This window comes from Podarcis erhardii (genome assembly GCF_964252035.2).
Source record: "Podarcis erhardii genome assembly, chromosome: 4".
Taxonomy (NCBI): domain Eukaryota; kingdom Metazoa; phylum Chordata; class Lepidosauria; order Squamata; family Lacertidae; genus Podarcis; species Podarcis erhardii.
In genome coordinates, this window is record NC_138508.1 from 24,829,377 (window position 1) to 24,857,248 (window position 27,872).

The following is a 27,872-nucleotide window of genomic DNA, read 5'->3' on the forward strand; positions in this document are numbered from 1 at the left end:
GCAAACCTTCACTGAATGTCCAACAGTACAGCCAATGCATCTCTTACCTCCTACTCACCATCCCAAGCTGGGAATGGGGGAAGTATGGTTTTTGCATTATCTAAACAAATGTTTCTCAAACTTGGGTCTCCTTGACAGTTGTTGGACTGCAGTTCCCATCATCCCTGACCACTGGTCCTGCTATGTAGGGATGGTGGGAGTTGTAGTCCAACAACAGCTGGAGACCCAAAGTTTGCGAAACACTAATTTAATCTGTTGGAAAACTCTCTGCTGAAACTCAGTAGTCTGTAAATTCACTTGACAAAACTTTTTCTTATCCTGTCATTGTCCCTCTGAACTCCAATAAAACAATCCTTACAGTTTAAGATAGAATCTCTTGTATTTTCATGTCACAAGCAAAGTGCTATGAAGTACATTTCTCAGATTAAAATTACATGTAATTAAGGGTGATCCACAACCAGAACTGTTTGGTAGTGGCATTTAAACACCAATAAGTCTCCTTTCTTATTTGATTTATGAACTGCAAGGACAAAGGCAATTAGTGGCAGTTATATTAAAACAATTTGACAAGGGTTGCAGATGATGGTAGCTGGAAAGGGGGGGGGGGGAACTATTCCATATACCCTGTGCATCACAAGGAAACATTACTGAGAACAGCAGCCCTTAAAGACATTTCAGGAAAAGGAAAAACTCAAGAGTAATATATTCATTGCGTCACTACTAATATGTACTAAGTTAATTAGGAAGTTTCCAATTTGAAATTATACATATATTAATAACTGCCTTTCACTTACTTCACAAACTGCCAATACATATTAAACAGTAACCCTTAATGAAAGCATTTTCAGTAAGCAAAAGAAGTGCTAAATCAACTGAATGTTTAGCATCACCATGCGGCAGATTCAAGTAAAGACCTTAAAAAGTGGCTAACTTTGAGGACTTTGACAGGAAGCCTCGACTGTTGGTGCTTAGCTGTGGTTTAAAGAATAAATTAAAATCAAATAAACATACTAATTTTAGAGAATCCTCAATACTGATACTAGGATCACAGAAATAAAGTCAGAACTGAGCATACTCTGATATAAAAACTATTGAAGATGGCATGGTATACAGCAGGCATGTCCAACTTTCAAGAGACTGTGATCTACTCCCACTATAAAAAAACTGACCATGATCTACCAAAGTTGTTGAGCTTTATTCAGGAAGCCAGAGTTGTTGAACTTTGATTGAGCTTTTTCCGGGGGGGGGGTGTTGTTGGGGTCCCACAATCGACCACAGACCCCACGCGATCAACCAGTAGATCACGAGCAACCTGTTGGACATCCCTGGTATACTGTATAGTAGGGATGTCCAACAGGTCGATCGGGATCGACTGGTCAATCCCTGGGAGGTTGCAGTCGATCGCTGTCTCATTTTCCTTTGCTTTTGCCTAAGAGCACCTGACCCCACCCCCGCCTAGATTTTCTCCTGATATCTGTAACAGAAGATGGAGTTTTTGCTGTGAGGCAAAACGCTTTCACAGCGCTGTTTTGGTGAGCGACTAATCAAAGTCCCTCCCCCAATGGAACGCCAACAGAAGGGGCATAAAACGGGGTCAAACACTTTGCTCAACAACTTTGACCTGAACCCAAAAAAGGGGGTAGATCACTGTCAGATTTTAATTCTGAAAGTAGATCGCAGTCCCTCGGGAGTTGGCCATCCCTGCTGTATAGGAACGATTAAGTTTATTATCTATCGGTAAAATGCAAAAACAGGGATCTCTTTTTAATTTTCCAAAACATAGGAAGCTGCCTCACATCATGCTCATTTCATCTAACCAAGTATGGCCTACCTACTCTATCTGGCACCAGCACTCCAGGGTCTCAGTCAGTGGCCTTCACTTACTGTTTAATCCTTTTAAAAGAAGTTGATGGGGATAGAACCTGGACTTTCTGCAAGCAAAATACATATTCTACCACAATTCTCTTATGATTTCATTTTATGATTGCTTTTACCTATGTACTGATTAAAGGCATTAAATTACAAACATTTCATATTTACCATCAAAACTGCCCAGAAATGCTTGTTAAGCTAACTTTAGGAAGCTAATAGAAAAGTGCTAATCTGCACCCTAAGTTAACAGTGATTTGCACTGTAGGCAAGTTAAATAACTTTTCCTCTGGCCAAAAGCACTATCCCAAACTATGTGAATGGTAAACTGTGGGTGGAATTCAACTAACTCTTACTCAGAGTACACACTGAAATTTATGAGCACAACTAATATAAGCCCATTCATTTCAATTAGTATTCTCTGAATAAACATCAGTTGAATTCTACCCTAAGTATCTACTGGGACATGACTGAAGGTTGGCAGAATTTTTATTTGTTTGCTTCCATAGTAAAATAGCTTCAATAAAAATTGTAAGTGGTTTTCTTTATTTAGCAACTTGTAATTAATATGCTGATATTGTTTATGAACTACACACGTTTCAAGTAGAAGCATCTGAAAATTAATTCTGTGTTAACTCTAAAAACAAGGACTGTTTTTGTGGTTCCAAGTACACTTACCATTTATGCCTTCCTTTTAATTAAAAAATGTTGAAGATTACGTAAGTAGACTTATTTTCACAGTTCAAGAAACAAAACTTAAGTTGTTTATAAATACATACAAAAAATTGTTTCAAATTTAATTCTGCAATAAAGTGGCATTGTCAAAATAATTGGGACAGAGAACACAGATAAAACATTTTTATAATCAGTCAACCCCCCCCAGTGTGATTCAGCAAAAGTAAAAAAATTATTATTAAAACAGAAGTTAAATAGTACTGCCAAAAACTCTACACAAGCCAGTTTTGTTTTCCCTTCCCATTCATTTAAAAACACTTACATGCTGTTTGACAGAATAATAAGGTTCTACTGGTACTAACATATTAAAATTCAAAGATACAGGATGTCTTTACCTTAACTCATCTCATAAAACAAATCATAATTTAAGGAGATGAGGCACATGAAAAATGTATCACAACCAAAAAGCGTTACCAATTTAAAGATCACTTGACATAAACAGTGAAAAAAATCTTCGGTGAAAAAAAGTCTCTCCAGTACTGGCCAATCTCACTAACCAAAACAGCAGAAAAATGGGGACGACCTCTGCTGTTAATCTTAAGAGTGCAGGTATGTAGATATGGGTGAAGGAAGTCCTTCAAGTTGTTCAGGCCCAAATCATTTAGAGGCTTTAAAAGAGTTAAAACTAGCCTATTAAATTGGGCATGAACTGCACTGGCAGCCAGTTGCATGAACTCTTCTACCCACCCAGTTCCCAAAACCCAACCCTCACACATGTCCTGTTCCTTCCTCTTGCAGGTTCACAACTCTATGAGAAGAAAATCTACCTAAGGTGAGGATGGGGCTCTCTTTAAGGTTCACAGCAGATTCTGGGATTAAAAGGGCTACAGCATGTACATGGCTATGCCATGTGGACTTCGCATGGCATATAACTCTGTGCTAACTAGGGTTACACAAGCGAAGCTGTTTATTGCACTGTCTTCCTTCTAACTTTTAAGAGGTAGCAATGGAGGCACCTGCCAACTCGGAGAGTTTTAGTTAAAATGTTTACAAAATTATAGAAAAAAACGTTAGCATAAATGCTTAATTTAATATGCAACTTGTCCAGACTTCACACATGCAGGTTTTATCCACATTCATTGGAACAGAGTAGACGATGTGCCCTTCTAACAAAGCAAGGAAAACATATGAGTGAAATTTTTCCCCTACTAGTATAGTTACATCACCCTCTTTTTTTCACAAGAAAATGTTCAGAATGCATGAGCACCACCCATATTTTCCTCTGGAAGAAGAGAGCAGAAGAAGCCCTGGACAAACAGGGCTTTCTACATAAAAGCTAACCCGCTGGACCAAGACCCACAACTACATAAAATGTTATAGAATCTTTCAGGTTCTGTAGTACTTTAAAAGGTTATTAAACTGTAGGCAAACATTAGCTAAAGAACTACACACAGCTGGATGATACCACATTCCAACATAACATTAACTTATAGAGCAAAAATGTCATACCAGCTTTATGGAAAGTAGTCATGAAGTGTTGCTGCTGAAGCACATTAGCCTCAAGATAATTATTACTGCTGCTTACAAGCAAGTGCAATTACATCTATTTTGCAACATCTTGAAAACAACTTCTTTTTCAAAGTAGATTTAGAAGCAAATTCTGGGGAAAGAAGGCAAAATGAACATCCCTCCCCCACCCCAAACTTTCAGCTACCTGCTACATTAAATGATTATCCTCTTTCGAACAGAAGGTTTTGTAAAATGTTCAGATCACCACTTCAAGTAGTCACATCCACTAGTTCACAGAAGATAGGCCTCCGAATGATAAAATTTATGGGCGCATGTTGGACAGTACCAACCAAATACAGTTTCAAATTGTTAAGTTATAACTCAATAAACAGCATATTGTGAATTTACATATATATTCCACCTACTATAAATTAGTATGCCAAATTCTGTAATTAAAACTCGCCCTATCCATTAGGTTAAAGGTGGGTTTTTTAAAAAGTGCAACACATTTCACAACCTATCTTTCATATCCCCTCCCCATGCTAAATAAAATGAACAGCTAATATGTATCATTTAATCTTCATCATTAATAACATTTGCCTTACGAGGATTTCTCACAAACCAATTGATGGTTTGCATGTATGCACAGCAGTTTTCATGCATCTCACAGCACCTTGAACACAATTCAGTGGAGGCAACTAATACATTCTGCCGGAGTAATTGAGTGCTGTACAATCATGCATTAATCATATCTGCTACAGCATAAATGAGAAAAAATAAATGCATAAAAATTGTAATATAAACACTATTTTTAAAATTCCAGGAGATGATCTGAAGACTTTTCTCCAATTAAAGTTAGAAACACTTGGGTGAAGAGCATGACAAAAGTCTTTACAAATCATTCCACACGCCAGCTGACTGCTTTGCAGAAAAATCACCAGGGACAATAAAGGATCAAAGGTGCAACACAAATGAATAATCAGAGGAAAAACACACTTAAGAATGGTGCAGGCGCAGCAGAATTTAAGACCCATACGAGGACATATAACAGAACTGTAGGAACACAGCAAATTCTGGTTATTTTATTTCAGCAAACCTCTCTAAGGAATTTCACCCCCATGTAAGTTTAAATGTGAGAGGTGAGCATAGTTATAAAACATACCATATAGCACCTTCCTAACCATTCATGCAGTTGAACTTTCAATATAGATATTAAAGTAGAGGGAAGCCTTTTTCCAAAGTTTTATTTAAAAACATGGAAAACATGGAAACTGTCTTAGGAACCATTTTCTCTTTTAAAATTATGCTTTTGTTGAGATTCCCTTCCAACTCTACAATTCTATCATTCTATGACTAGCTGTAGCTCTCTAGCATCTCAGACAGGTCTCTCTCATTACCTGCTGCCAGATTTCTTTTCTAACTTAAAAGTGCCAGGGGCTGAATCTAGAAATTTCTGCTTCCTAAGTATATGCTCTGTCACACAGGTATGCTCCCCCTCGTTTACATAATATATTTTCTATTCTTAAAAGTAGTAATTTTAGATTGGATGCCTAAATATTGCAAACTTACATGTTTCCCCAAATTTCCAAGCAATTTCCCCCCTTGTATTCAACAATTCTGGAAATTTTGCATCTTGACTCTAGGGTACAAGTCCAGGCATCTGACCCATCTGCTACAGTGAATGACAGGAGAGGGATGCCAATGTGGCTATAGTTGTATTTCCTTCCTATGGACAAATACAACCTGCATTAAAAACATATCCTCTTACAGATGAACCTGAAGGGTGACTTCAACAGGGTCCAAATGACAATTCTGACCCTTCTCTGCTTTCAAGAAATATTCTCCCCCCCCCCTTTGTACTACTTCCACTTTCATTTAATCATCTGTATTTCTTTTTTTGCCTTTGACAAAACCATTAGAAGCTGTTTGTTTCTGGAAACACATCTTTATCTTTATATAGGATATAAAAAATGTTCCCAGATTATTATTTTGTATGTATGATAACGTATAAGTACAGAAGACACTATCTAGCAATTCTGCATTGGAATAATTATTTGAATAATTATTTCTTCATTTTTATTGGTACCTTGTAGAAGAGGAAAGCAACAATGGAACAAAAATACCCCTTTATTTGAGTTTCCGTATACTAGCTTCTCATCATATCACATTTGCTTCATGTGTACTACAAAGTCTTCCATGGCAGAAAAAATCAGAGTTGAATTAATGCCATTTTTGTGTGTGCAAATTTGACACAAAGGAAATTACAAGCAGTACAGTCCTGGGAAAGCTGAAACATATGCTTTTTCTGACAGTTGCTCTCACTGCAAAGGATTGTACAGACAGTAGTTTCTGTTCTATTAGTACTAATGCTTAGAATCTAAGCCACAGACAACATAAGTTAAAAATGAATATGAAAAGGAGGGGGGTAATCATTTACGTTATTAATCATTATTACTTTAGAGATGTGGCCACTGTTCTCTGTTATGGAGTTATGACAAATATTAGATCATTACATGGTTCCAGGAATAACTTTTAAAGAAAGTAAGTTATAATGGAGAGAAAGTAAAGGCAGACAGGAAGATGATACTTGTATCACTAACAGGTTTAGGAAAAGCATGTGCCCATTTCAGTAAATAAGAGTTCTACTTACATTATCCATGAAATTGGACTTAAATCCTCCTTCCTGCTGTCTTCTCAATTCCTCTTGGCGCAACATCTCTTCTTCACGGCGCCTATGTTCTTCTTCATGTCTAATGGTTTTGCACAGAATGCATCTTCCTAAGATACTTATTACATCTTTTCATTCCAAAAACTATAAAATCCTTCCCTTCCAATATCACAAAAACATGATTTTCAATCTTAGAAGAACTATAGCCCCCATATGAACCAACCCAGACCCTGCAATCATCATCTGAAGCTTTTCTTTGTGTGCCTCCTCCACAAAAGGTCTGAACAGGCCTTTTCTGCAGTAGCTTCCTGTACCAGGCAGAAACATTTTTCTTCTCCCAAGCCTTCGGCCAAATAAACTATCTATGGCCCTATGTGGAAGGGTTATTGTTTTTGTTTGTTATTATGTTACATATTCTTGTGTTTTTATACTATAAACTGCCCTGTGATCTTCGGTTGAAGGACAGTATAAAAATTTAATTGATGATGATGTTGTCATCATCCATCTACTGTTCTCTGTTTTATTTGTTGTCTTTTGACCACTTTCTCCATCAATAAGAACATAAGAGCCTGCTGGATCAGGCCAATGGCCCTGTTCTTGCAGTGGACAACCAGATGCCACAGTTTGTATTCTTTTTTGTTCTCTTCATTTGGACAAGACTTCCATTTTTTGAAGGATGCCTTCTTCCCTATAATAGCTTCTTTGACTCTGCTCATTAAACATGCTGGCATCATCTTGGCCTTCATAATACCTTTCCTCATCTGTAGTATAGACTCCAATTGAGCTTCTAATATCCTATTTTTAAACAACTCACAAGCATTTTGGAGTGATTTGATCCTCGCCCCATGTTACTTATAGATACCTCAAGAACCTATGTAAACATTCAACATAGCAAAATATAAGCAATGGTTTTATAACAAGTTCTAAGGTTCCTGAATTACTATAATTCCTGTAACTAAAATGATGGAGAGAAGGCATCATAAGCGTTACATCAAGAAAACAAGGCAGTAGCCCTGGCAGCTACTGACACAACCTCACACATTTGTCACGGTCATGGGACTTTGTAGGCAATCTCTAAGTAGTCAATTTACTATGTATGTGTTTTAAAGGCTACAGAGGACTAGAGCTAGTTTTAAAATGGTATCTCTTGAGTTATGAAATCTCATTTCACACATCTAAGGGCTATCACCCTCTAGCGTGGATTTATAGAATACCTCAATTGTATTTGCTTTCGTTTCTGTAGCTCCTGATTCCTAAGTTCTTCCAAACGTCTCAATTCTTCCTGACGCCTCATAAGATCTGTGAAAAGTCAAAGCAGCAGCTAGCAATTATCATTTTAACAGGAACAGTTATCAATATAAAAATAGACACTAAAAAGCACAATGAAAAGTTATGTTACCTATAAACTATGTCTCAGATTACACATGAACTTTAGAGCCCAGTCACAGTATTATTATTTTGCTACTGTGATTTTTTTAAAAAGCAATGATACATGCTCCTTACATTAATAACAAAAGGAATAATGGTTGTTCACTCCTGACCTAGTGCATTAATAAAGGCTGGAGTAAAATATTTTAATGGAGGCAAGTTTGCATTTGTGAGTCATGGAGTAGAACAGAGCATCAGAGCATATACAAAGTGTCAAATAAGTTTGGTCATAGTATGTTTACCTACAGGTAGCTCTGGACATTGCACAAACTTCCTGAAAAATCCCTGCTTGTGGCTTGTAAAAATATGGAAATGTTCACAATGTATAGACACTTTAGATATATATTTCCTGCGACAACACAGACCACTTTTAGTAATTTTTCAGTTTATGCAATAAAAATTACAGAATAGGGATGCAGAATACCTTGTCTCATCAGCATTAACTGGTGCTCATGTCGAGCTGCTTCCATCTCCGCTTCCAGCTTCTCCTTAGCTTCTCTAATGTTTCTATCAACTTGTTCCCGCTGTTGCTTTTCCATTTCATCAAGAGCCTTCCATCGTGAAGCATACTCAAATTCAAATGTTCCAGGTTGAGCAAAACGTGGTGGCTGTTCTCTTTCCCTAGGAGCACATCACATTTCACATGAACAGAATGCATTCATAAATGGCACAGCAAAATGCAGTTAACTGACAAATTTCTCCATTATTTAATCAAGTCTTCCTTACGCATTCTAAAGAAAAGAATTCGTTTCTTTACTTATATCTAGCTCATTTAAAGCCAAACAAGATGTGGAGGCCACACACCTGTGTGTTCAAAACACACATCTGCCTGAAACACACAGAAAGAGGAACAGTTCAGGGCAATTTTTTTAATCAAATGGGGCACATTGGTGCAGTAGACAGAACCTTCTCCCAACAGCTTGCTACTGTGCAGCCCCTATTTCCCAGTCAGGGAACCTCTTATATAAGCAACCAAGGGGACAGCAAGGGACAGTGCCCCTCACTACCTGCCACTGATCCCTTTGGACAGGATTGAGAGGGAGGGAGAAACCAATTGGGCAAAGAGAAAAAGCGATCATGACACTCATCAAAGCAGGGGGAGGAGTTCAAAATCTTACCAAGAGCCCTCCAAAAGCTAGAGCCAGCCCCATCTCTTGCACTATTTCTAATTCAGTCAGCTTTTTGGGGTGAGTAATGTGAGGATATTTCATAAGTTTTGTGATGGCTGAGGCCAGTGAGATGCATTCTAATTTTATGCATCCTTATCCATTAGCTTTCACTTCTGTTGTGGCAAAAACAGAGCCCTTCAACCATGACAGTTTTTCCCTAGTTCATATTATATTTCACCAATCCATTCTAAATAACGGTATATTGTCATGGCTAGCTTTACTGGTACCAACAATCAGGTTTTTGAATTAGACCCACACCTCTCAGGAGTTAAAGCTTTACTTCCCGTTTTTTAATATTCTATAATGTGAATGTATAAAACGTACTTATGATATTGTTGTGTTTTTTGCATTAATTTCTCAGGCAGCCCATCTTCATCATCAAATTGCTCCATAGGTTCTACAATTACTGGTCGAGGGGTTCTTAAAAAGAAAACATTATAAATGAAACAAACTCCTGTAAAATGAAGCTGCAACATAATCTAATATACCAATTATTAATATAATATGCCAATGTCCCCAGTTCACTTATCAAATAGCACAAATAAGCAAAATCTGCATGTTGAGTCTGTACGCAAAAATGACTTAAGGAATATTGCTTGCATATAAACAGCAGGGTGCATACAAATTAATTGGCTCAGAGTTGATAGTCATACATATTTATGACTAACGATGAAAGGACATGGACAGTTACCTTCCATCTCATAAAGAACACCAATATACTAAGTAACTACTGGCAGCTTTTGCTTCTTAGGGAGAGCATTCTATTTTGTGTGAGATGGTGCAGGGTGACTATATGACAAAAAGATTTTAAACAAAATTACATATTGTGCTGTTTACATGAAACAAGTCAATGTAATTCTAATGTAGCTTGACATGATCCCAGGCATTAAGTTATAATTAAGCTTGACATGATCCAAAGCATTTTTATATACACAGTCTATCATAGGCTACATAAAGACATGATCCACTTTATATCAATGTGTTATTGTCAGGGAACTGCCATCAGGGCCGGAGGGAGAGAGCGGGCTCCGGAGGGGTCCCAGAGAGCGTCCCGGGATGGGGAGAGGCAGCCCATCTTCTGGGGAAGAGAATCAGCGTAGCACCAGTGGAGAAGGGGGGCAGATGGGGGAATCGGCGAGGCAGTCCCATGACTCCTTGCCAGGGACCAGTGGGGAGAGTAAGGGTCCTCCGCTGCCTACACCCTCCCTGTGCAGAAGGCTTCCACACAGGGAGAGTAGGAGACTAGGCGTCAAAGAGCTTCTTTGCTGGAAGAAGTTCAAGAAACGCCCACTGATGGATTCTGCCAGCGATTGAGACAGCCACGGGTGAGTGGCTGTCCGGACAGAAAAGGTTCACTCAGGCAACCCAGCCAGGTGTTGTACCGGTTTACGCACGAGCAACCCCTAGAACCATTACAGTTATTTATGGTTATAGCAACTAATTAGTACATATTTGTTTAGGAAGTACCTAAATAATAAACAGAAAATGTTGATTTAATTTTGTTTGTTTTTTAATTATTAAAGTCACCATGAGTTAACAATCAACCTGCTCTGTCAAACAACATTTATTTTTATTTAACAAAACCTATCAGAATCTATTGGCTCATGTAGTGGTCTTGGAAACATGTGTACAAATTTTGGGAAAAGGTATACCAGTGCCTTTGAACTCCAATCTCTGTCTTTTATCAATTTTTGATGAACTGAATAGAGTTATTATGTAAATCTACTAGAAGCTGATCATTTGACCATATCATATGGCTGAAAAAAGTCCTTGGTTTTTCTTTAAATATTTGGTTCAATAAGGTAATGTTTATTTTTATTTCTGAGAAACTGGCTTATAAATGAAGGATATCTCAGGGTGCAGCTAAACTTATGGATTTTACTTCCATTTGTTGCTTACATGACAGCCAAACATGGAGATGGAATATGCCATTATTCATAACATTAACTTTGTATTCTTTCTGTATCAATATGGTTTGTTGTAACATTTAATTCACCAAGTAGAGAATGTACTTTATTTTGAAGTAATGGCTGTGAACCTGGCTGTTTTGTATTTTTTTTCTTTATGCTATTTCAGATTCCTTACCGGATTGTTATTTTAACTTCATAGCATAGCCTTGAAATATTTTTTACATACCTCGAGTTTATAAAACCTCAAAACTGGGCTCCACTGACTGCAGGCAACTGCTGAAGCCCTCACTGAGGTTACCAAAGGTATGGGCTGTTAAGGAGCTACGTGTGTTATTCCCACTGCCAGCACAATACTCCACAACAGGGTGTTTTGGCGGAAGAGCAGGCCAAGGCCAGCCCACTTGTTGAAGAAGTTTGATTTATCCAAGCCTGCAGCTGATGCAGTAAGAAAAATGGCTGATGCCACTCTGAGAAACTTCAGAGCAGATTTACGATAGCTCTGTAGCTTTATTATTTGTGACACATTCTTACTTCTAAAAGTATTCTCAAAGTTTATTTAGCTCTCTGTGAATACTAACAATCTGAACACTAAAAGGGCCTAACTCAAAATTACATAGGATATGTACTGGAACCTCAATATCCACAAAAACCGGCAGCATTCTCTTCTGAGCAAAATGTATTTCAAGCCAACTGTTTTAAGGTCTGTTGCACCTAGTACTTCATCACAGTTCAAAGGCTGATTAAAATAATCCCATTTGCAACAAAAATTCCAGAAAGATTTACTACAGGGGTAGAGGCTTACATAACTGGATACAAAGAAACATATCAAAGTGCCATGGTTATATATGTACCAAGCATGGAATTATAAAAGCAATTATTATTTTACAACATATCATTTCAGGGCCAGTTCTTAGCCCAACAAACAGACAGAGTGATCATCTCAAAGTATTTGTGGCTAAAGCATACAAAGAACAGGAAATTATCATATTAAGTGACACGCCACCGTCATTTTGACAGCCATGGTAAACAAAGTTTAAATTACAGTAACAACCTTTGGAATTTTAACTGAACATGCCTTCCCACGCCATTATGTGTGTTCCTGGCTTTGGGGAATCGATAAAGCTTAGGGGATTCTGCTGGTTTACTACCAGTCTAGCTGTCCAGCAATCTCACTGCCTGAGGTGACAAGAGCTGTTGTCTGAGGTAGACTCCAATACGGCTGGTTTTGGGGACTTCTCATCCATGCTGAGGCAACAGGCTCTAAGGTGGCTCAGGACTTCATAGCTGCCATGACGATAATGGGGCTGTCCCAACATGTCATCAGCCAAACACATGTGGAAGGCCACAATCTGAACCTTGTTTTCTCAACTGGAGAGGTTATATGAAAGTTGTGAATATTGACATCCGCCACTTGTTATGGTCAGATCACTTCCTACTGAGGACAATACCCTTTGGATACTTTTGCATCAACATCTCAATGCCACTTAAATCTATTCCTTGGTTGCTTGCAGGTTCACCAAAAATGGAAAATTGTCAGCTACACTCCTATACAATGTTGGTCTTCAGTCTAGGTTGGCTTCAAGGATAAATGAATTTACCCTAAACTTGCCTCTTGGAGAAAGTTCATCTAAGGCTTCAGGTGCTGCCCCATCATTGTATTGTGGGTTTTTTGGTACTCTCTGCCTTCTTCTTACAGTTTTGTACTCTACATTTGGTAGAGTATGTTTTGCTTGCTGCTCAATTTCATCAAAATTAACCCTGGACCTTCTGCATATAAAGCAGATGGGCTTCACTTATTTCACAGAGTTGGGACTGACCTAACAAATTCATGCTCACATAAACTAAGATTTTATTCCAGAGCAATGAATATGGGATTATTGGACACAACATTAGCTAAGCTGCAATGTGTCTAGAATCTACATAATGTTTCAGGTATGCTGAAATCACTATCAAGGAGCAATGGGCAGAATAGTTGGAAGGGTTAATACCATCTTGCTAAGATGGGAGTAATAACTAAATGTCTTAGATTAGGAGCGGGCTTTTTCCTATGTCTCTGCATAATAACATTTTATCCAAGTGATAACTACCATATTTAATAATAATAAATAATAATTTTATTATTTATATCCTGCCCATCTGGCTGTGTTTCCTCAGCCACTTTGGGCAGTTTACAGCATATGTGAAAACATAATAAAACATCAAACATTAAAAACCAACATCTTACACAATATCTTTCAAATATGCAGACTAAGGACTACGAGTAGAAAAGCCAGCATGATACAGCAGATAAGTGCTGAATTTAGACTCATCATCACCTCTCAGACTAGACTGCTATGGTGCAAGACCCTTTAATGAAGGGCTGCAAAGTAGCATGAGGATTAAAATCATTCTCTTATACTTCCCCCTGCCTTGGATGCCTCTGAAATCTGTAATGTATACTTGCTATAAAGTAGAGTCATAATCTTTCACGGAAGCCACTGTCACTATCAGCTTTTTTAGGCTGAAAAAGAAGAAATCTAAACTAGGTTCTGAGACCAGTTCAAATTTCCATGAGTTTTGAGCAACTTCTATTGCTACTTTATCGGATAATCCAATTACATAGTTTTCTTTATACATATACCACAATAAATTCAATCAGGAACTTACGTCGTCAGCAGGAATGCTCCATCATTGCATCTTTCTAGAGCTTTACGTGCTGGGGGTTTTGCAGCAAACTCTACGAAACCTTTCCCAGTTGCTCTACCACGATCATCTACCACAACAACAGCTCTTTCCACAGGGCCAAATTGAGAGAAAGCTTGTTCCAGAAGCTCATTGGAAACAACAGGTGAAAGATTCTTTACTGTTAAAGCAGCTCCATGAGTAGCAAAACGAATTCGAAGTGGTCTGCTCTTCAAAATAGTTCCATCGAGTTCTGCCTTTGCAATTTCAGCTAGTGTCCTGGATTCCTTTTCAGGAAAAAACATATACACATGATGCACAGTTGAATATAACACATCAGTAATTCATTTCAACATTTTATGGCAGGAATTCAACTTTGCGCTTTTCAAATTTTTCCAGCTATGCAAGCATTCCAGCTTGCCAGATGGAACAACACCCGTCCCCCAGCGCTGTTCTGGGGATTGTCCCAACACACAACCCCAAGTCAATTTCAGAATGCACGTAAAGGGGAAGCCACATTACTCAAGCTGAAGTCCTTGTGCAGGGCTTCCATAGACAGGGCTGGTTAGGTGAATCCCACCCTATGCACTTAAAATCTGCAAGTACTGTATTCCGTTTCTGATAACCTATGACCAGGCTTCAACAATTTCACTCGCCATTGCCCTCTAGTGTACATGGTGAGCAATCTGTCTTCAGTATAACTTTGAATCAGTGTTAGAAACTGGGATAGAAAAGTTAGGAGTCAAATGGCTTCTAGGACCTGGGTTGTGGGCGCCAAAACAGAATGTCTAGTCGCCGCTGGGGTGTGTGTGTCAGCAACACTTTATTTATTTTTTTGATAAGCATGAATTAATACACAATTCACATAAGTGGCACATTCCTAATATCATATTTTAGCAGAAATTCTTAAGACATGTTTAATAAAAATACTGGCACCCAACTTCATTTTTCAAAACACCCTACTCTTTATTGTTAAACTCCTTAACATATTGTCTATCCGTAACATATACTTTGAGGCTTCAAAGCACATACATTTCTGTAATTCTTGAGTGTCAGCCAGGCACAAAAAAATGGCACCCAGTCTTTTTTGAGATGCTCACAAATGGAGAATCTTTAGGTGCAAAATGTGCCTGGCGCCCTGCTAATTTCAAACCCTGCTTTGAATCTACAGAGGTGTTTGGGAATTATTATTATTATTATTAATTTGTATACCACTCTTCATCTGTAACTCGTAGGGCAGTTCACAACATAAAAATACATGATAAACACCACAAAATGCATGATAAAAATAAGAACAAAAACAAACCAATCATCCCCCTAACAGTTGAACTGTGATCACTGCAACGTCCTCAGATCTGAAGATGGGAGGGAGGTTGGGGGTTGTTTTGGAGCTTGAATGCCTAGGCCACACAAAGTGAAACCATCCACACATTCACACCTGAGCCAGCTTTTTTTCCTCCATAGAAACCCCTGACTATTTTTTATGAGTGTCCCCCACCTTTTTAATCTATGAATGCCATGTTAATTTTTACGCTGCTCACAGAACCTCAATTATTGGGCAGCATGGCAGTCCCATAAATATTCCAAAATAATCTCAGTTTTGTGTTGGGGAAGGAGGAATATCTTAAAGCTGGGGGAACTAATGTGGCACCTGGGGGCACTACAATACCCTCAAGCATCCCTAGGTGTTTGCTGAGGTCCCCAGTCCCACTTAGCATTAAAAAGCCACCGTGTCCCACACAGAAATTCTGTTGGTGCAAGAAACAGGGGGACATGTAAAAATAGCCCTTTATCATGAGGCAGCCTAAATAGTTTTCAAAAAGGATGTGAATTGGTTCCAATATCCCGTCAATGTCTCCTTGCCAGAGCAAGTGGGGATAATACATGTTAATTATGATTAGAACTAAGTTTGAAGAGCTCAGTAGGAATGCCTGACCAATGTTGCTGCATTTCGGGCACAAAGAAAAGTTAGTCCCACTTTCTATCAACCCATGATGTTGGATTTGTGGAGCAGCCTGAATACAGACCAAGCAGTATAATTGCTTGGTGTTTGTTTTTTAAAACACAATGTGTTTGTCTCCTCAGCCCCCTACTGTATTGCGGCATGCAACTGTTATAAAGAATGGTGGAACCAATTAGATGGACAGATGATATATGAGGATGGGGAAAACGTGTGAGACCACAGACATGTGAGACCACTCATTAAATACGTGAATGGGGTAACCATTTTGACACAAACTTGAGGAAAATAGTCATGGAGCTTGGGAATATGGAACAGCTTTACAGTGGTGCCCCGCAAGACGAACGCCTCGCAAGATGGAAAACCCGCTAGACGAAAGGGTTTTCCGTTTTGGAGGTGCTTCGCTAAACGAATTTCTCTATGGGGCTGCTTCGCAAGACGAAAAAATCTTGCGAGTTCCCGCGGGTTTTTTTCGCTTTTTCCCGCCCTTTCCCTAAGCGCTAAGCCGCTTATCAGCTGTTCCTTCTCAGCTGATCGCTAAAAGCCGCTAGACCACTAATAGTGCTAATCTGCTAAGCTGTCAATGGGCTTGCTTCGCAAGACGAAAAAACCGCTAGACGAAGAGAATCGCGGAACGGATTCTTTTCGTCTTGCGAGGTATCTCTTTTTCAGGATTGGTGCGGACAACGTTTTAACTCTTGACCATGGGATAGCTCAGCTGGCTACAGCATAGTGTTCTTATTGCAGCCGGTTAGATCCCAGTATGGGACATCTGCATACAGTCATACCTCATGATACGATTGCATCTGGTTACGTGTTTTCGGGTTGGCGCACCACGGTAAACCCGGATGTACCAGAACAGGTTACTTCTGGGTTTCGCTGCTCGCGCATGTGCAGAAGCACTAATTTGCGTCACATGCTTGCGCAGGCGTGCCGCTTCTATTTGTGAATGCTGCGGGTTGCGGACATGCATCTGTCACAGATTACGTCCGCAACCTGAGGTTCCACTGTATTCCTGCATGGGGGGGGGGTTGGACTAGATGATCCTCGAGGTCCTTTTCCAACTCTACAATTCTAAGAACCGTCAATGGGCTTTTCATCTGAACAGCTTCATACAGGATCCACATCAGTTGCTCCTGGGATGTTTGAAGGACAGAAAACCGGCTCCATCGCTACAAATGAACAAAAGCCATTCATTCATCATCAAAACTGGGTGTGAACGTGGGTTACGGAGGCCAACGCCAACGGAAGGAAAAGTCGTAGCCCCACGTAAAGGGACCATACAGCAGGCACGTGAAAGGAGGGGAGGAGGCCACCCGCGTGCACAGCGGCTTCGAGGGGTGGGGGCTTGTGTGAATGTGTCTGTGTCTGTGTACGTGCGTCTATCGGGAGAAGGAGTGTTGCTCTCTGGTGCGCGCGCGCTCGGTTTCTACTGCAGAGCCGTTCGCGAGTGAGGGGGGGGGAGCAGGGATATGGACACGTTACGGCCTCGTTCACACGTGAGCGGGGTGGGGGGAGAGAAGTAGAGCGAGGACGGGCAGGGGAACATTTCACTCTCTTTCTTCGTTCTCTCTCTCTCTCACACACACACACCATTTCCAAGGGAAACCCCGGGCACTCTTCCTCACCAGCCGGATGAAGCCGAAGCCGCGGTCCCGGTTAATGAAGACCTCGCTGGGCTCCCCGTAGCGCTCGAAGAGGCGCTTGAAGTCCTCCTCGGTGATGTCGGTGGGCAGGTTCCCCACGAAGAGGCGGCACCGCTGCGTGTAGCTCTTCTCGCCGGGCTTCAAGAAGCTCTTGATGTCGACGGTGAAGCCGGCGCCACCGCCCTGCTCCTCCTCCTCCTTCACCATCACCATGGCCGCTGCCGCTTCGTTGTCCGGCGGAGGCTCCAGACCGCGCAGCCCTTTCATGCTCCCGCCTCCCACCATGCTGATCGGCGGGGCGGCCGCCGGGGAGCTGTTCTCAATCCTCACTTGCTTCAGGTTCCTGTTCGCCGACATCGCGCCGAGGGAGGCGACGCTGCTGCGGAGAGGAGACGAGAGGAGGCGGGCGACGGAGAGCAGCTCTCGGGCGCCGAAGCCGTTTCTTTCGGCCACCGGCGACGGAGGGACGAGCCGCGCGCGCGCGCAAACACACGCGCACAAAAAAAGGAAAAAGAAACCCAGCCCAAAATGGCGGCGGGAGCCCTAACTCGCTGACGACTCGTAACGCCGCCCCGCCCCCTCCAACTCGCCTCCCGCTTTGTTAGTGCGCACGCGCGCGAGGTTTGAACTGCCGCTGGGCAGCGCGCTCGGCTTCGAAGCTCAGTGCGCCTGCGCGTCATCCTCGCGCCTGGACCATTGGCAGTGCGCGGAGACAAAAACGTCCCCCGCGTTCGCTGAATCTCACAGTCCTGGAAAAGGGATAGCGGGGGTTACCAGTCACCGTGGGGAAACCTTTCGTCCTAAAGGAAGCACTTCTTTCGTTAATAATCATCCCTGCTCCAACCTACTTAACTTGAAATGCATAGTTTATCATTAGATGGCTGCCGCACAAATAATGGTGACCAATGTACTCAACAAATACTGTATTGTTTTCTGTTTATAGTTTCCCCGTTTTTCTTCCTTTTTCGTTTTTGTTTTTTTGTGGGCACTTGATTCTTAATAGTTAAAAGATGGTGTCACAATAAGAAATGTCTCTTGTTTTTTTTGTATTTTTCAAATTGATAATATATAAATGCCCTACTTGGTTAAACTTTTATTAAAATGGAATAAAAACTTTTAAAAAAACACAAATTAATTCTGATTAAGAATTGGGGCCTGCACTTGCTTTTCCTCTTGTGCCATGTCTTTTATAATGTGAGCCTGAGGGCAGGGAATGTCTCTCCACAGATCCACGTGTTGGGGGAGCCCTGGCCAGGGAGATCGCCGTGGTCCATTTTTCAGGGGGTCGCATTGCTCCCACTGCCCTCCCTGAGCCAGCCCTACACCACTTGGCGAGACCACTCGGGGAGGGTGGCATGAAAGGGATGTGGCAGCCATGCACCCCTCGACTCCAGCCTCAAGAGGCCTTGCAAGGCTTGGATCTGGGGAGGGCGGCACAAAAAGGGTGCAACAGTCACATGCCCCTCGATCCCAGACTCATGAGCAAAAGTGAGGCTGGGATTGAAGAGGGCACAGCTGCTGCATCCCCATGCCACCGCGTGTGTCCCCCCCAGCAGTCTTGCAAGGCTGGGATCCGAGGAGGGTGGTGCAAGAAGGGTGTAACAGCCATGCCGCTCAGGACTGGTGTCATGGCGGCAGGGACTGGGCAGGCGCAGTGGACTCTGTTCATCCCCCAGGCTGAACCAGGCAGAGGGCCTTCTTGGTAGTGGCGCCCACCCTGTGGAACACCCTCCCATCAGATGTCAATGAGTTAAGTTACAATACAACTAACTACAAGGTGACCCAAAAGTAGGGATACTGCTTTAGAAACCACTTTCTTTGTTCTTGTCTCAAGTTCTCATCATTCACAATATCAGTAGATTTAGATTTAGATAAATTTATTGTCATTGTCCGTATATACACAGTATACACAACAACGAAAATCAAACACCCAAGACCGGATTCACATACACATTTGCACGTATCTCCAACACTCTCATCCTATTCAGACATAATCTATTAAAACATACATAATCCAGAATATAACACAACCTATTAGAAGCATAGCATAACCTAAAACCTATCTCATTCCTTACTACTCACTGCTTGCTATTTCTTACAACTGGCCCTGAGATCATTATTTAGTGCAATCAGAGCTCTTGGATAGAAACTATTCAGAAGGCGTGTGGTTCGTGTTTTCATTGTCCTGTATCTTCTGCCCGAAGGCAACAGTTCAAAGAGGTTGTGAGCAGGATGGGTGGGATCTCTCAGGATATTGTGCGACTTCTTCAAGCTGCGAGACGTGAAGATCTCATCCAGGGTTGGTAGTTGGAGCCCAATAACATTCTGGGCAATTTTAATTATTCTCTGTAAAGCTTTTTTGTCCATTCCAGAGCTGCTCCCATACCACGATAATATACTATAGGTTAAGACACTCTCAATGGTACTATGATAATAGGACAGAAGTAGGTGCTGAGATAGATTCAATCCTCTGAGCATTCTCAGGAAATACAACCTCCCCTGCACCTTCCTCACAACCATATTAATATTTGCAGTCCATGAGAGGTCCTCAGAGATGTAAGTGCCCAGGTATTTAAAACTACCAACCCTCTCCACCTCCTCGCCATTTATGTGCAATGGTAAAAATACACTTTTCTTTCTCCTAAAATCAATTATGAGTTCTTTGGTTTTTTTGGTGTTAAGCATAAGATTATTTTCTTTACACCATTGAATTAACCCCTGTACTTCTTTCCTATAAGCAGCCTCATCATTCTCACTAATGAGCCCCACCACTGTTGTATCATCCGCAAATTTGATGATTGTGTTGGACTTATACAGTGGGGTGCAGTCAAATGTGTACAGGGAATAGAGAAAGGGGCTTAACACACACCCCTGAGGGGCTCCTGTGCTTAATACTAGAGTAGAAGAATAGTAAGGTCCCATTTTCTCAGTAAAGAAAAATAAAGCTTTTATTATTTGTTTGTTTGTTCATTTTTAAAAAGTATACCTACTTTTGGGACACCCTGTATAGTACGGTAAACAATATGAAAGCAGCCCTGTGTTGGGAAGTTTTTAATGTTCATTGTTTTACTGTGGTTTTATAATTTGTTGGAAGCTGCCCAGAGTGCCTGGGGTTTTTTTCCACCTGGAACTTGCTGGAACTCAGTTCCAGCACCTCTCAGGTGGGCGCCATTGCCATTCTGAGAGAACAAGGGAGGTGTTCATGGAGAGTTTCAGCACCTCTTTTTCCAGAAAAATAGCTCTGCCCTTCAGCATCTGCCTCCTGAGGCAGCTTCCTCATTGTAGGGCCGGCCCTGCCTATTCCCCAGAACTGATCAGTACAGTGGTACCTTGGGTACAGACGCTTCAGGTTGCAGACTCAGCTAACCCAGAAATAGTACCTCGGGTTAAGAACTTTGCTTCAGGATGAGAACAGAAATCGCGCAGCGGCAGCAGGAGACCTCATTAGCTAAAGTGGTACCTCAGGTTAAGAACTGTTTCAGGTTAAGAACGGACCTCCAACACGAATTAAGTTCTTAACCCGAGGTACCACTGTAGTGAGCAGAAAGATGGCCTTCTTGACAGTGACACTCTGTTGAAAAGCTTTCCTGGTGCCAACTCTGTTTCATTTCCATGCCAAGCAAATTCTTTCTTCTGTGCCCATATAGTTCAATGTGTTTTATAACTGTAAGTTTATGGGGTAGCTCTGCTGCCCAATCTTATTAAGTTTTATGGCTGTCATTTATGATGCTTTTATCTGCTTTTATACCTTTTCTTTTCTTTTCATTGTTTATTGATGCATTAGCCATATTTGCAGCTTGCCTTTCATCACAGTGGATCCTGCGGTGGAATACAATATGCAAATGGCGAATGACCTATATCAGCTAAAAACATTTAAAAAATAAACAAACCTGTAGATCAGATTACTAATAAGAGCAGCAAATATACAATGTTAAAATGAATGGTATCAATAAATATGGACAGTTGTTTTAACAGAAGAAAACTATCCTAACAAATCAAAGACAGAAAACAATAACAACAATTAAGGACAAATGGTTCTGTTTTATTGCCTACATAGCACAAAGGGAACATGATTGGTGACCCCCAATCACCTATGGTTTATTGTGGAAAGACACATTGGGATAACTGTGATTTTGAAGGATGACATTAATGGAGTTTGCTTGAAGGACAGTTTTGAACTCATGTAATATTGGTACTTTCTGGTAATGTGTTGATGATATTGAAAAAATAAATTCAATAATAACATTTGTAAACAGCTAGTAAGCAGCATGGTGAGCTACTCAATATCTCATCTGTAAAAATTCTAACCTCCTTTCAAGCTATGGATAATAATAATAAAGGAGTATTTTACTGACATCAGAGTCATACTGGAACAGCCCTTCCATTCCAGGAATGAGAAAGCATAAAATAAACTGTCATAAATAACTGAACTATATTGATAAATGATCTCTTCTGAGCACATTCACAAAAGCATTGTGCTAACATTTCCCCTCGACGCAGCAAAATCCCCAAAACTTGCCATGACATTTCTCTTTCCCCATGCTATTTGCTCATTAATACATTGTTTCCTTTGTGTACCAACATTTTATATATTTATCGGCCCAATTAAACTGTTTCACAATGTGACATTTTTATGCATGACTGTTGTTTTCCCCAAAATTTTCAAAACAGAAAAGAGCAATAATATTTTTGTTGGGGAATGATTTATTGTGTCCTCAGAGCAGAAGGATTTATGGAGAGCTGCATTGTTTGGTAGGGACTGAGAGCTATTACTGCCTCCTAGTGGGCATGCATTATCGAACATTTATTTATTTATACTGTACTGCACGTTTGAAGCATTTTACCCTGCTCTTCATCTGAAAAAAGCTCCCAGAATGGCATAGAATGATAAATAATAAGATAGTTCAGGGTTTCCCAAATTCAGGTCTCCAGCTATTTTTGGATTACAATTCCCATAATCTCTGGCCACTGGTTCTGCTAGCTAGGCATGATGAGAGTTGTAGTCCAACATTCAGACTAACAGACTAAAATACATGACACAAGAAGAATGTTGGATTGGGAGGGAAAAGGAAAAAGGCAAACTCGGGCAATAGTTCTTATTGGCTAGATGGAATAGAAACAGTTCAAAGAGGAAAGCAGGCACATAGGTCACCTGGTGGTCATGATGGTATGATGTATTTTATTTAGATAACAGCAAATATTTCTAAATTCACACCTATACATACAAATTTGTATATGCAAATCTGTGATGATGCAGTTCCTTTTTTTTTTTTTTTTGCTGTGGGTTAATGTCAAGGTGGGTGTAGGGAGCAATTCAGCAATAATTGGCAAGGTATCAGTGAAGTTAACTCTTTATTCAAAGAAACAAAATAGCCCAGGTCTAGTGAGCAAAGCAACTCTTCCCAGCAGATCTTGCCCCAATGAGGCAGTTGCGAGGAACTGAAGGTCCCCACCTTCCCATAGCTCTCTAAGTCACCGCCTCCCCTGGTTCCTTCCCATGCAATCTGAGGCTCCTTTGTCTTGCTTGTCGCTGCTTCACCATCTCCATATCTCCATGGGATCTGGTCACTGCAGGAGGAGACAGCCTGGCTTCCTTACCTGCCTAACTCAGTGCTGCCTCTTAGCCCCTCTCCTCTCCAGCCTCTGCTTCTGCCTCTAATTCTGGACTGCTCTCTGCCACAGCTTCTTCCTGCTCACTTAATCCTCTTACCTCTTCAGCTTTTGACACCTCTTCCCTGTATGCTCCCTCTTCTCCCTCTGACCACACAATATTGTCCCACCACCAACCCCTTGGCTCTGCGCCATCTTCCTTTGGGGGTTCCCCAGCTGGAGTCTCCCATAATTCCTCTGCATCCAGCCAATCCATGACAGTTAAGTGGTCCTCCTATGCCGAAGTGTGGAACTCCCTCCCAAGTCATGAGGCACCCACGTTGCTATGCATTTGTCACCTGATGAAATCTGACCTATTCCCACAAGCTTTTAATGGCACTTAATTGATTTTTATGGCATTGCTTCTCCCCCTGAATTAGATGTTATGAAGACTGCTTTTATTTTTTTATATGTAGTCTATTGCACAGACAAAGCAATCCAATTCTCTAGTTGCAGCTGCCATATCCTAAAAGTCAGCAGGCCTGGTTACCATAATAATTAATTGCCCATGTTAGCTGCTTCATACACTAAAAAGAAATGTCTCAAAGGAACTTAAGAATGAAAGGAAATGCAAACAGACACAACCATTTTTTAAATGGCATATAATGCAAAATTCCTAAAATGCTCATTCAGCAATGCAATAACAAAGACAAGTCCTACCTCACCTGAGTAAAAGATGAGCACCACAGTAGAAGCCAACTTAACCACCAAATGCCTGGGTAAATAGAATATAGATTTGTTTTGTTTTCATATAGAACTGGAACCACTGCAAAACAGGAGGCTTAGCCAGGTCCCCTCCTCTGCTGTATGAGGAAAAACGACAAAATATAACTTGAAGTAAATAGTATTTGTGAGCTTTACCCCTTGAGTGTGTAAAGAACATGATGATACATGTCAGAATGCAAGGTCTGCTAAACAGATGCTTCCTGGACCTATGGTAAATATGGCATGCCTCCTCTCTCAACATTTCAGATGGTGGTCATATGGATCAAGAGATTACGCATGATATTATGAGGTACTGACAATGTATTGAATGTACTATACAATTTGAAGGAATTACCCACAACCAATAAGCAGCAGTGTGTTGTCCTCTTTGACTTGGAAAAAATTGTAAATGTTATATCCTAAGTGTTGTTGTTTTTACGTTTTGGAGTAAGAAAGAGAGATGAAATTGCAGTGTTCATTGACTACACAGGGGATGAAAAGTGCTACTTTCGTTACTTTGATTGCCAGTATGCCTATTTCCTCTGTGGATAATATTGTCTGAATGTTCATTCACTGTTATTTTCAAGGACAAAAATGATGGACAGCCAAGCAGAAAGAAAGAAAAATAGTGACACATTAAAAAACATCTATCCATTCAAAGATGTACCAATGTGACAACCACTAAGAACATCTAAGCACCCATAAGATGTCAAAGTACTTCCTAAAGACAAAGTAATCCCTAATCATGGGATACGAAAATACAACCATGTAAGCAGAAGTGTCAGTGATGTAGCTTCTTATGGAATATTGTCCATAAATATTATTACGCTTTGTAAGCCACTCACTAACATGTACACAATTTTTTGCAAACCACGATATCAGAGGGAATCTGGAGTTCTGGTTGTCGTTACTGGGCAGACCCAAACTTAGTTCCATTTTATACCAGTTTACCAGTTATGGCTTCTGCAAATAGTCCTGAAAATTATAGTTTAGTGAGGATGCTTCTAATTCTCTTAGACATTCCATAGCTCCCAGAACTGGAGTTCCCGGGATATGTTGGAGAGAGTAAAGGAGCTCTTAAACAGTCAATTGTATACATGCTCCTTTTGATTAACCCTCCACTTTAAAGTCAATGCCAATTTGTTTAGCCAGATGGGCGGGGTATAAATAATAATAATAACTGTTATTGTTATTATTGTTATATTATTATTATTTTATAGATAGCAGTTTTGGCTGCAAAATCATAATGGCTATGAATTACATCTGCATAAATGTAAAGTTTTCTTTCTGCAGCTTTAAAAATGTTGTAGTTAAGACACCTGCTTTGTTCAATTATTATCCATGTCCTTTGATAAATATAATAGCTGCAAACGTTTCTGTCCTCAATTCCTGTTATAACTTCCGATTCATAGTACTGGGAATAAAGAATTAAGACACTAATCTCTTTATTTTTTAAAAGAGAAAAAGCTGGTTTCATATATATGCTAGAAATCATGAGATATCTAGAAATCGTGAAATGCTGTCATCCTATATCCCACAATGGATTTTAGTTTAAGGAAATCTTAGTAAACTTGTTTTCTGAAATTCTTCAAAATAGGTTTCAGTGTTAAGTCTTTCTTGCAACAAACGCAATAGATTGCTAGTTGTACTTTTCATGAGAAATATTTTAATCTTAATACCATCAGCTAAGGTTTGATTAATTAATTTATTTCCAGTCAATAAATTTGGACATCATACTACACTTCCTGACATCAGGGCTGACCCTGAAAAAAAGGGTCAGCACATTGAATTGTGCTCAGAAATAAGCCAATAGCCAGTAGAGTCGTTATAGCAGGGGACTTGTATGCTCCCTAAACCAGCCCCAGTCAACAATTTGGCTGCAACTCTTTGAACCAGTTGACGTTTCTGAGCTCTTTTCAAAGGCAGCCCCACGTAGAGCGCATTGCAGTAATCCAAATGGGATGTAACTAAGGCATGTGCACAGTGGCCAAATCAGACATCTCAAGGAATGGGTGAAGCTGGTCCACTAGCTTTAACTGTGCAAATACACTCCTGGCCACTGCAGAGACCTGAACATACATGCTCAGGGCTGAGTCCAGGAGAATGCCCAAACACTGAACTTCTGTATTCAAGGGCAGTGTTACCCCATTCAACACAGGCTGAATGACTATTCTCTGTTCTGCCTGCTGACAGACCAAAAAGCACCTCTGCCTTGTGTGGATTATGTAGCAGTTTGTTTACTTATAATTAGCTGATAAAATTTATTAAAGTCAATTTATTTGCACAGCCATAGGTAATGTAGATCCATTTTAGAAATGGCTCCAATACTTTGGCCACCTCATGAGAAGAGAAGACTCCCTGGAAAAGACCCTGATGTTGGGAAAGATGGAGGGCACAAGGAGAAGGGGACAACAGAGGACGAGATGGTTGGACAGTGTTCTCGAAGCTACCAGCATGAGTTTGTTTTTTTTTTTTTAAATAATATTTATTAAATTTTCCAGAATAAAAAGGAAAGATAGAAAGAAGATAAAAATATGGTTTACACTTAGTATCATTAACATCTTTCCCGGACTTCCCCCCCCTCCCCCTGTTGTATTCCATTTCCCTTAAATTAATTCCACAAATTCTTACCCCGAATTTTAAAGCCTTATTATAATTTTAAATAACCCATTTATTCCAAATTAATTTATCTTATTTATCTTATTTAACCATTTCTCCTTATATTTTATATACTTCCCTAAGGTCGACCCCAATTCCCTTCCACGAATTCCCCTATTTTCAAACAACAAACAAGAAAAAAAGAAAGAAAGAAAAAATATGTAATTTTACAGCCTTTGGGTTCCAAATCCCCCCCCCCCCCATTCCCCGGTTCCGATCCCCAAAGTTCATCCATCGTCTACTGCCAGCCTGGTGAATCCACGCCCATGTCTCAGTTCCACTTTGCCGCCTTTCGATAGCTTTTAATTTCAGAAAGTCCAATCTCGGAGAAACTCTCAGAAAAGATCATTCTTCTTCCATCCAGACCTCTATGTTTAAGAGTGTAACTCAAATTCTGTTTCTTAATCCTTTTAAAGTCTGGATGTCCCAAATGCTCCAACTTCCAGTTTAGTCCAGCTCTTATTCTTCAGGTTTCTTTTTCCTGTTCTGCTGCAAAAACCTTCTAATTCAGAAACTTATTCAGAAACTTCTTGTTCTCCACAGAGGCTTTTGTTATTCAGGAACATAAACTTACGTCAAGTCCCTTCCTTTCTTCAATAGATAAATCCATTGTCTCCTTTAGTATAGAGACCTCTGTAGACAAAATAATGCTTCGTTTTTGCAGCTTTCCCAAGAGATAACAAATCCTGCTCAAATTCATACCAGTAGCACCTTAAAGACCAACTGAGTTGGTCTTTAAGGTGCTACTGGAAGGAATTTTTTTATTTTGTTTTGACCATGACAGACCAACACGGCTACCTATCTGTAACTGCTCAAATTCATAGTATTTTTCCACTTGCTGCTACTGTTGCAATGTCCCGACCTCCCTCTAGAGGGAATATGGTAACTTAATTTCTTTCCAGATCAGACCCAAAAGTCAAATAACTTGTTGCCTTTATTTCCAATAATTTATGTCCAAATTGTAACAAATCTAACCAGCAAAGCCATGTAACAAAATTCTCTCTTTATTTTCCTGCTTTGACAGCTGTCAAAGTTTCTGTGTCCCTTCGCCAGTCTCTCATAGCGGATCGTTCCCGGTTCCCGGGGGGTTGCACTTTAATTCCCACAAACCAATCTTCTCCTCCAGCGCAATTATTGTAATTTCCCTTCGTGAAGTTAATTTTTTTTCCCAAATAAGCAAGTTCATCTCTCGATCTTAGTTGTCAAATCCTTGCGTTAAGCCATCTACAACGGGGGGGGGGCGGACTTCCTTTTTGCACCCCCCCCCCGCTCGCTCCAAATTCATAGATCAGATTTTCCTTTTAAGTCCAATAAATTTACTCACGGGTTGTTCTTTTTAATCCAAATCCGAAATTTCCAAAGAAG

The 27,872-nt window shown here is 40.4% G+C and overlaps 1 protein-coding gene across 4 annotated transcripts in view; it reads right to left on the minus strand.

Moving 5' to 3' along the window:
* PSPC1 (paraspeckle component 1) overlaps window positions 1-18,248 on the minus strand; it is a 61,117-nt gene extending 42,869 nt beyond the window's left edge. For 2 of the 4 annotated variants that reach the window (XM_081860491.1, XM_081860492.1), the window contains exons 1-6: window positions 17,478-18,246; window positions 13,875-14,176; window positions 9,643-9,738; window positions 8,574-8,770; window positions 7,936-8,020; window positions 6,704-6,803 (exon numbers count right to left, since the gene is read on the minus strand). In XM_081860491.1, coding sequence (XP_081716617.1) covers window positions 6,704-6,803; window positions 7,936-8,020; window positions 8,574-8,770; window positions 9,643-9,738; window positions 13,875-14,176; window positions 17,478-17,852 — 1,155 coding nt within the window. In that variant the 5' untranslated portion in view covers window positions 17,853-18,246. Of the gene's footprint in view, window positions 1-5,628; window positions 5,780-6,703; window positions 6,804-7,935; window positions 8,021-8,573; window positions 8,771-9,642; window positions 9,739-13,874; window positions 14,177-17,477 lie in introns of those variants that run through there. The other 2 variants (XM_081860490.1, XM_081860489.1) reach the window with 2 other exon arrangements.
* Window positions 18,249-27,872: the final 9,624 nt, after the last annotated feature.